This window comes from Clupea harengus, chromosome 16 (genome assembly GCF_900700415.2).
Source record: "Clupea harengus chromosome 16, Ch_v2.0.2, whole genome shotgun sequence".
Taxonomy (NCBI): Eukaryota; Metazoa; Chordata; class Actinopteri; order Clupeiformes; family Clupeidae; genus Clupea; species Clupea harengus.
This window is the reverse complement of record NC_045167.1, coordinates 18,396,510-18,406,434: the sequence shown is the minus strand read 5'-3', so window position 1 is coordinate 18,406,434 and position 9,925 is coordinate 18,396,510. Positions and strand designations below refer to the sequence as shown.

The 9,925-nt window shown below is 50.4% G+C and overlaps 1 protein-coding gene across 3 annotated transcripts in view; it reads right to left on the bottom strand.

Annotated features, from left to right (window-relative positions):
* The window catches only part of nav3 (neuron navigator 3), a 165,691-nt gene extending 156,092 nt beyond the window's left edge, over window positions 1–9,599 (bottom strand). For 2 of the 3 annotated variants that reach the window (XM_031583053.2, XM_031583054.2), the window contains exon 1: window positions 8,864–9,598. In XM_031583053.2, coding sequence (XP_031438913.1) covers window positions 8,864–9,130 — 267 coding nt within the window. In that variant the 5' untranslated portion in view covers window positions 9,131–9,598. Of the gene's footprint in view, window positions 1–8,863 lie in introns of all 3 variants that reach the window. The other variant, XM_031583052.2, reaches the window with a different exon arrangement.
* Window positions 9,600–9,925: the final 326 nt, after the last annotated feature.

Sequence of the window (9,925 nt, the reverse complement as noted above, 5' to 3'; positions counted from 1 at the left end):
TCTTGGTGTCACAGCTGATGCTGGATCAGTGGCTGGTGCAAGACTCTGTCTCTGGGCACTGTGATTTCTGTGTCCGCTCGGGCACTCGCACTCGCTCGCACACACACACACACACACACACACACACACACACACACACACACACACACACACACACACACACACACACACTCGCACACACACACACACACACACACACACACACACACACACACACACACACACACACACACACTCGCACACACACACACTCTCACACACACACACAGACATACACCCACACACACACACGCACACACACACACACACACACACACACACGTGGCCAGTCAAGCCCAGCTGCTTCCCCCTTTCCTCCATCGTTTACCATCACAGAGGGAGAGGGCACGGATCACACACAGCCGCCGCACACCCTCCAGTCACGGGGTTAGGGAGAAAGCATTCAGTCAAAAAGCACGGCGCTGGGAGACGGCAACAGGGTGTCTGTCTGACTGCGGCTTCAGGGGTGACGGAGGACACGACGCGGAATCCATACCCGGCACGAGTGACGCCCATTTGCTGTGAAAGAATAACCGCGGCTTAAAATGAGCTCCTTTCGTTTACAGAAATCGCTTCTCGGCCGAAAAGGGGGAGGACTGAGAACTTTCCCCTTGGGAGGAAAACAGAGGACGAGCTTCTCGGAAGTATAAACACAAAGAGAAGCTGAGAAAAGCCCTGCGCTTGCGGACGCTTCAAAGCCTTCCTTCCCTTCTTGTGTGGGTCCCCGTCAACCTCGAGTAACCTCCCCGAATTCCCATATGGGATTTTCTTCTTTTTTTTTTTCACATGATTTTTTTTTTTTCGCTACCCAGAAGCCCGAGGGGCAGGAAATCTCATAATTGTCTTGCTGGTTACCGAGCGCTACGTCAGGCCTGAGTCACCAAGTGCCTTGTGCCAGTCCTGACTCACCCTTCTCCCTCTTCTCCTCTCACTCCTCACTCCTTCACTTCTTCATACCCCATTCCTTCCCTCTCTCTGTCTCTCTTTCCTCCTCCTCCTCCTCCTCCTCCTCCTAGGCTCCTGGTCTGCATTAGCGAGCGCTGGGATGTCCCCGAGCTGTCCGGGCCCCTGCTGATTGCTAATGAGGCCAGTGTTGTGGTTTCACAGATGTCCCTGTGCCGTGCCGTGCTGTGCTTTACTGTGCTGTAGTATAGCGGGGCTGGGGCTGGGGCTGAGCCCTGCACTGTTGCTGCTGTGGCTGCTGTTGGTGCTGCAGTCCCAGTGTCTGACCTCGCTGGGCCCCCCCCAACCCCACCCCCCGGGCATCAAACAGCTGCCTCCTAATGAGGGACACACACGTGCGTTTAAACGCACACCAATAACCAGACAGACAGAGGCACACACACACACACACACATGTGGGCACCCACACAGAGACTCAAACAAAAACATATGTGTACACACACACACACACACACACACACACACACACAATCAAGAAACACAGAGAACTTGGGGGGAAAAAAGACATTTGAAGACAAATGGACACACGCACATGCAAACACCTGCGTACAATGATACGCGCTCACACACACATACACGCACACACACACATACACACACACAGACACAGACTTTAGGTCAGGTGCACGCACTGGCTCTGTCTGAGTCATCAAGACATCTTCAAAGCATGAGAGCGGAGGCTCGGAAAGCAGAGAGAGAGGGAGAGAGAGAGAGAGAGAGAGAGAGAGTGAGAGAGGGAGAGAGAGAGAGGAAGGAACAAGACTTGGGAGGAAAAAAGGAAGGGATGGAAAAGAAGAGAAGAAAAACAGGGAGCAGGAAAGGACACAGAGAAAACAAAATAATGGAGAGGAATGGAACGACTAACAGAAGAATGCAGACTAAAGGTATGGCAGGATTATTGATTTACCAGAAAGAAAGAAAGAAAGAAAGAAAGAAAACATTTTTCTTAGTCTGTCTGGTCTTATTAGTCTGGTTGTCCAACGAGTACCAGGAGGGAACACGACATGAAATCATCTGGCATCGTGTAATAGCCGTATCTTTTGATCCTGCTAAATCATCACTGGCCTTAATGAACATCCGGCTCGGGCTACTTAATGTGCGCTAACACATTTAACTCTGAAATGGGCCCGACTGACCTCTGACCTCTGCACTGTACCACTGCCCTGACTCAGATCACTGAATAGGGTGAGCCATGGGTCCCTCCAACTAAGACTATTGTGGATGTTCCTCTGGAATGTTCTAGTGTGTGTGTATGTATATGGTGAGAACTTCACTGGGCCGCGCATATACTAGCACTATAAGGCTCTGAGTAGCTAACATCCTTATGTAATCCCTTTTTGAGTTAAGTGATTCTCCCTTAGTCTATGTAAGCAGTGGCCAAACAGATACAAACTCAGACTTCAAGGGACCACTCCGAAGTGGCACACGCACTCGCTGACTTGATTCTGTTTGTGATAAACATCCACTTCCCACTGTGATTGACCTAATGAGGACGCGGCTCTGTTTGGGCTTGTTCAGATCCCTGTCAGACTGTGGCCTGGTTCAGCTGTCTGTGTGTGTGTGTGTGTGTGTGTGCTGTGGGGGGGTGGGTTGCTTCATTATTTGTGGATGCTCTCTCTAGATTCGATTGTTTGCCTGCCCAACTGTGAAAACAGGATGGCTCTGAGAGAGGTTCAGCTGTGTGTGTGTGTGTGTGTGTGTGTGTGTGTGTGTGTGTGTGTGTGTGTGTGTGTGTGTGTGTGTGTGTGTGTGTGTGTGTGTGAGAGAGTGGACTGTGCGGACCGCCTGTCTGTCTGCTGTTCTCCGCTCGTGTTGTTCTTCCTGTTCGAAGCCCGAGTGTTGCCGGCGAACTCTGTGTGCGTCTACGCGCGGCTATTTTTGTGTGTGTGTGGCGACTGTTCCGTAAACACTGTTAGCGCTCTCTGCGTTCTCTCGCTCTCTCTCCCCGTGACCTTTCAGCACCAACACCAAACTGGGTAATACTCTCCTGTGGAAGGCTCTATCATCTGTTGAGGTCATATTTAAGGTCTGTTGAACCACTGCATATTAATCAAAGGTAAAAGGTATTTTAATAATTAGGAATAAAGCCATTTTTAACTTTTAATAAAGAAACTGACATCCAGGCCTTTGACGCAAACAGCACCAGAAAGAAGCTGTGTTTGATGTGTTAGAAGTATAGTCTTAGATAATGGAATCTCCCTCCATTACGCTTTGGGTGACAGGGGTAAACATAGCAGAATGTAGGATTACCATATCACATACAGCCATGACTGGATGCGTAGATAGTGATGGTATATATAAGCTGGTTATGGTATATATGATAGGTAGCAATGCGGCACTGCTGAGTAGGAGCGACAGAGAGAACCACGGCGGAAGTGTGTGTGTGTGTGTGTGTGTGTGTGTGTGTGTGTGTGTGTGAAGATAGAGTTCTGCTGCACCCCCCAGGGTGTCTCATTTGCTTCCAGATAAGGAGTCCAGTCCGCCAGACCACCCATGGCTCCGACACACTCAGACACCCTCTATACCCCCGCCAACTCCTCCTGCTGCTGCTGGGAAGTGCTGGCAGCCTCCAAGCTTTCTACATCTTTCTCTCTCTCTCTCTCTCTCTCTCTCTCTCTCTCTCTCTCTTTCATTTCTCAAACCTTTTCACATTCAATCCCTTCCCTTTTCCTTTCTCTCTCCTTCTCACTGTATTTCCCTCTCTCTGCTTTGCTATCTCTCTGTATTATATATTTGTTTCTCCTTTCTCTCTCTCTCTCTGCGTGAGTGCGTGTCTCCTTTCTGGCCGTTGGGAGTCCCTGGCCATGTTTACATTCCCCACACTTGCAGGCAGTTGAGTCTGCATGCTGTTCCGTATAGAACCTCACACACACACACACACACACACACAGACACACACACACACACACACACACACACACACACACACAGCACCCCACCCTTCCCTCCCCCGGTCCCCCCCAGCTTATCAGAGCTCCGACCCAGAACTATCTACGCAAAGTGAAGCAGAGCAGGGGTGAGAGATGGCACGCTCCAATACACCTCTGTACGTCTCTTGGGGGGTTACTGGGTCACGTCCAAACAACAGGGCACGAGAGAAGTGCTTTACCATACAATGCTTTCTATGAGGCAGCCATGACTGTCCCGCAAAACAGGAAAAGGATATGATTGAAAACAATCAGACCACCAGAGATTCAAAGGGGACCTTTAACCAAGAGAAGATGGCATTTCACATGCGTGGTCATGGGTCAACAGCTGCTCACTTGAAAAAGGAATTCCAGTAGTATGCGGCGTGCTGCTGCCGTGATCTGAGCTCTGGCTCCTGCCTGCGTCGGATTCACCGTCTGAAACTCCTGTCGTTGGGAGGGGATCCTTATAAGGCCACGGCAGTAGGATGTAACATAACAAGCAAGAAGGGAGCTGCCATGTGATATAGTTCCCCTAGAAACTTTGAAGGTGGGCGGGTGTGGGTGTGTGTGTGTGTGTGTGTGTGTGTGTGTGTGTGTGTGTGTGTGGTGTAAATATCTTGTCCCCTTAGCGACTGGGCTAGGCTGTCATCACACAGGATACATGCGGAGCGTCAACACTGCCAAAAGGCACCAGCTCACTGTTCTACTGTCTCCAGGCCAAATTAAAGCCAGCAGGTCCACAGAAATCCCAGGTCAGATAGACATTTCTAAACTGTTGTCTCAGAAGACAGAGAGGGCGAGAGAAAGAGAGAGATCGTGAGAGAGAGAGAGAGAGAGAGAGAGAGAGGGAGTGAGAGAGAGAGAGAGAGAGAGAGAGAAAGAGACAGAGAGAGAGAGAGAGAGGGCCTCTTAACAGTCCCACTTGGCTGCTCTCAGGGAATTCGCACCGTTGCTCAATTTTAACTTCCTGACACCACGGCTGCAACTGCAGTGCCCAGGACTCTGGACAAAGTGCAAGACAAACAAACGGCTAAGCTCCACTGCTTGATGTAGGAGACGGCGGGGGGAAGGGGGAGAAGATTTATCCTCTTCTAGCATCTTATCTCTCAGCTCTGTTTCGAGAGAACACATCTGGCTTCTTCCCTCGAACAGAGATGATGAGAGATGTCATTTATTCACTGCAAAAGCTGCTCTGGTCCGCCTTCCGAATCCGCACCGTATAGCAGGTGGCAAGAAGGAAGGAAGGAAGAAAAACACACACTGGGTTGAGCATTGGTCCCCAGCAATATTAGGGAACATTCTTCCCCACACAAACTTGTCTCTATTACTGGGAAGCTGCCAAGACTGAGTTACAGAGAGAGAGAGAGAGAGAGAGAGAGAAAGAAAGAAAGAACGATAGATAAAGTGAGGGAGAGTGAGAGAGGAGGTGAGAGAAAACAGAGAGTTCTGTCCATCAGCAAGCAGAAGGGTAGCGGTTCATTAAGGCCCAAATGACCCCGGCGCCTCTCGGCTCTGACGGAGGGGGCCTGACACCGCCTGTCAACGGGGAGTTGCAGAGATGGAGCAGCTGCCTGGGTATCGTCTCAATCAGTGGAGAGGGTGATGGAGCCCTTGCTTACTGTACGCCAGCCATGGTGCCAATCCACACAAGCTGACAGTCTCACGGGCCGGCACAGGTGCTACAGAAGGACCACCAGTGGGGATAAAGGGCCTCTGTTTGGAGAGGGACCCTGTACACACACACACACACTCGCTCTTAGACACATGTGCATGCACACACACACACATATGCACAGGCACGCAATACTAATAAGCGCACACACACACATCCACATACCTACGTATGCACACACACACACACACATAGGCACATAAGTACATAGACGATAAGATAGATAACCACCTAGGCATATACACTGTTCACACAAAAGGTAGACATTCACACTGTCACATTTGAATGAGACAGCAAGGCCAGAATGTTCTTTGGACACATATTTTTAGACTCATACCTGCAGGGGATTGCCCAACTCACTGTCACAAGAAACTGAACACTTAAAGACTCTCTTCGGCGAGCAGGGAGGTGACTAGATTTAAATAGAAACAAACAGCCAAAGACATTCCACAGACTCATCGCTATTTGCAAGTGTTGGCCGGAGTCACAAGACTCATCTCTGTTGTGCACTAAACAATCTGTGGTCTAAAAGGTAACGTCTCTGAATGCCGAGAGAGCGACAGAGAGAGAGAGAGAGAGAAAACGGCCCTTTCTTACGTCTCCGCTTGATGTCCCTACTCTTTTATTAGTTATGACGCCTTTTTATTGGTTTACAGTTACGAGGCCGTCAGGTGGTGTACCGTATTTGATTAGAATTTAGATAAACACCAAAAGACTGGATCAGAAGTTTCCGGAGGGTTTGCAAAATACTTAGCGCTGACCATCTGCCTCTGACCGCTCTGGGATGTAAACATTTGCTGTTTGCCACGAGAGTAGCCTCCTTCCTTCCCTCCTCATTAGGCCAGGAAAGAGCTTTAAAACACACACACACACACACACACACACACACACACACACACACACACACACACACACACACACACAAACACACACAGACACACACACACACAGATACAACTATCCAAAACTCACAAGTCCTTAATAAACAGTAAACATTAAGCACAGCTTGCGTGCTGCCCTGCGTATACACTGGGGGTAAACATGTCCACACAGGCAAGTGTCTCCGAGCACACGTCCAGTCGTCTCAACCCTGTTCCACTGAATCGCACGCCGCATGCTTTAATCAGTGCTGGTTCTTTTCAAAACTCTTTCTCTCACTCCCACTCTTTCTCTCTTTCTCTCTCTCTCTCTTTCTCTCTCTCTCTCTCTTTATCTTTCTCTCTCTCTCCCTCTGCCCCACATTCAACCCTCCCTGCCTGTCAGTCATCCACTGCAAGAAATGGCAGCCTGTAGCCCTCCTGCACTTTAAAGGAGACAGGGGATTAGCCCCGAGAGCCAAAGCTCACTACCACCCATGGGTGACTAATTGCCCCCTCACCCCACACACCCCACACCCCGCAAAAAAGGCAAGCAAGAACAGGTAAGGCATTTTGTCCACTGGTGATGCTGGTGAAGGGGAGGTGGGTATGAATCCACTTGCTTCCTGATGAGGCTGCATGAGAGGTCACCGGTATGTTCAGTCAGGGGGAATGACTCTGTAATGAAGCCACCTAGGGGAATAACTAGCCGGGGGTCACTGAGCACCGGGGCTAACGGTCAACAGATGAACGGAAAGACACACTTCCCCCCAACTCCCCCCCCCCACCCTTCCCACTCGAACTGGCCCGGCACCTTTACGCAATAACCGTGACGCACCGGAGTACGAGAGCGGTGAGCCACTGACCCGTCTTTGAAGTGAGCAGGCATTTACTGGCGGTTAAGGGAGAACCGCTGAAGCCCGTTAATCGCTCCAGCCGACAACGCCAAAAAAAGCATAAAAAGGTCACAGACGTCTGTCAGAACCTAAATGGAACACAGGACAACAGATGGGAAGGTCTAACCAAACAGGAAGCACAGTATTGTTCGGACAGTTTCTTTTTTTATATGCAGGGCACCTTAACTGAAAATATTTTGGCGGGGATTTTTGAAATCCTTCATGCTGGAAACGTCCCCGCCCTCCCTCTGTCTCTCACTCCAACTCTCTCTCTGACCGTCTCTCTTTCACATTCTCTTTCACATTCTCTCTCTCTCTCTCTCTCTCTCTCTCTGTCTCTGTCTCTGTCTCTCTCTTTCTGTCTCTCTCTCTCCTCTCTTTCTCTTCCACTGGTCCATTTCTTTGCAGCCAAACATTTTAAAACACTCCCAGAGAAAACTTGGCAACTCTGTTTGGTATGGGAAAGCACTTAGGGCGATTTGTGTGTGGCTACCACTTGCTTGAGTTTTCTCACCATGCGATTTTAATAGAAGAGAAGAAGCCTGAGAACCCGACTTCTGGGGGGGAAAAAAAGATTGTGGGGGGGGGGGAGATATCACCAGCGATCCATCTGAAACGGTACTCCACACATGGGGAGAGGGGTAGGGCGGGGATGGTGGGTGTTTGCCGGAGAAAGAGACAATGTGGGTCTGCATGCAGGTCAGGTTGTTTCACAGGGGGCTTCTCAGGTAGCTGGGATTACCACACTCTGCTCCCCCCCCTGTCCCCCACCTCCCCTCAGCCTCTTAAACATCCACCACCACGGATCATTTCCCAGATAGAGATCCTAATAGCCTCAGCAAAAACACAACATCCCACTCCACGTATGGGGAAGTCAGGGCTAAGTGTGTGTGACACGACTTTCAATTACTGGAATGTCAGCTTGGCATACCGAGCGAAAATAATAGTCTCGTGCGCAGATTTGCACACACTGAGGGGATATGTTCAACAAAAAGAAATGCTGAGTGAATCTAAAATAAGTCAAAATAGGAGTAGCCATTTTTTTCCCCCTTAACAACTTCACTTTAATCATGAAAAGGTTAAAATAACCACTGTAAAAACACAAAAGGTGTCATATAATTTAATGGAATTACAAGCCCTCTGCCAAACACAGCTCAATTGAAAGGGCACCTGTGCTATGATTAAGAACACATTTCATTCTGGAGGTCCAGTTCATCTAATTCAACACATGAGCACAGTTCTTACACTGGAAACCAGACAAGTGAGGCACTAGCAAAGCTCTAGGGGGAAGAAAAAACTAAACGTGCTCAAGGACAGACACAACCACCTGTAGGGTGAAAGCACTACCTCAATCCCCCTTCAATCCCAATTGAACACACGCACATAGACACAAGCCAAGCAGGCAGACCTACAAACATAAGTTAAACTGCAAACAACACATACACACACACACGTGTGTTTGTTCACCCTGACTGGAAAGCGGTTCCAGACGAGTCGTACCCCCTTTCCTTCCCCTGACACACTGACCTTGCTGATCTTACTCTCCTCCGACTCCCTGCTCCGTGTTGCCGGCGGAGTCCTCCGCTCCTGGTACTCGCCTTTGAGTGACAGCTGGCAGGAGGAGGAGAGCAGGGGTGACTCGCTGGCCCTCACCTCGGGGGCGCGGGGGGCGTAGCCCTGGGTGACGCCGACGCCGGCGCTGCGGCCCAGGTTGGGGATGGGGAGCGCGGTGTGCACCGGCTTGGAGCCCACGCCGGGCTGTCTCAGCTTGGACGCGACCCCCACCACCGGCATGGCCTCTTGTCTGTCTGTCTGTCTGTCTGTCAGACGCGTGGACGAGCGCGGAGAAGTGTAGTCGAAGAGGAGGAGGAGGAGGAGGAGGAGGGGAGGAAAGGAAAGAAAGAAAAACAAAAACAGCCGAGGAGTCCGTTCCCCTTAAGTTTCCCACAGCGTGTGTGTGTGAGAGTGAAAGAGAGAGAGAGAGAGAGAGAGAGAGAGAGGCTAAACAAGAGTTCAGTGTCTCCGCCTTGACGTCTGGCAGAGAAGGAGTGCAGAGGAGGGGGAGAGGAGTGGGGGATAGAGAGAGAGAGAGAGAGAGAGAGGGAGAGAGAGAGAAGCGGCGTTTCTCTCTCAGCTCAGAGAAGTCTTCAGGAGGAGCGCAGCCACAGTCATTCTGTAGCCCACGGCGTGAGCGGCACTGAGGGAAACTGAGAAGGCTTCTCCACAATTCACTCCCCCCTCGGCTTCTGCCCTCCTCCTTCTGAGGCTTCTCCTCCTCCCTCTCTCTCTCTCTCTCTCTCTCTCCCTCTCTCTCTCTCTCCCCCTCCCTCCCATTCTACTACAAAACCAAACAGTTCTTAGGGGCGTGAACTTCACTGGAAGGTAACCACCACTCTGCGCAATGCCTGTGATTACAGAGACCTGTCTCTCTATCCCTCCCTCCCTCTCCCTCTCTCTCTCCGTCACTCTCTCACTCTCTCTCTCTCTCTCGCTCTTTCCTTTCTTTCTTTGGAAGACATTCCACAGGAACGTGTAGTTCTCTGATTCCAACTGTCAAAACAGCTCTTCCACAGACCAGCAGCGAGGGCT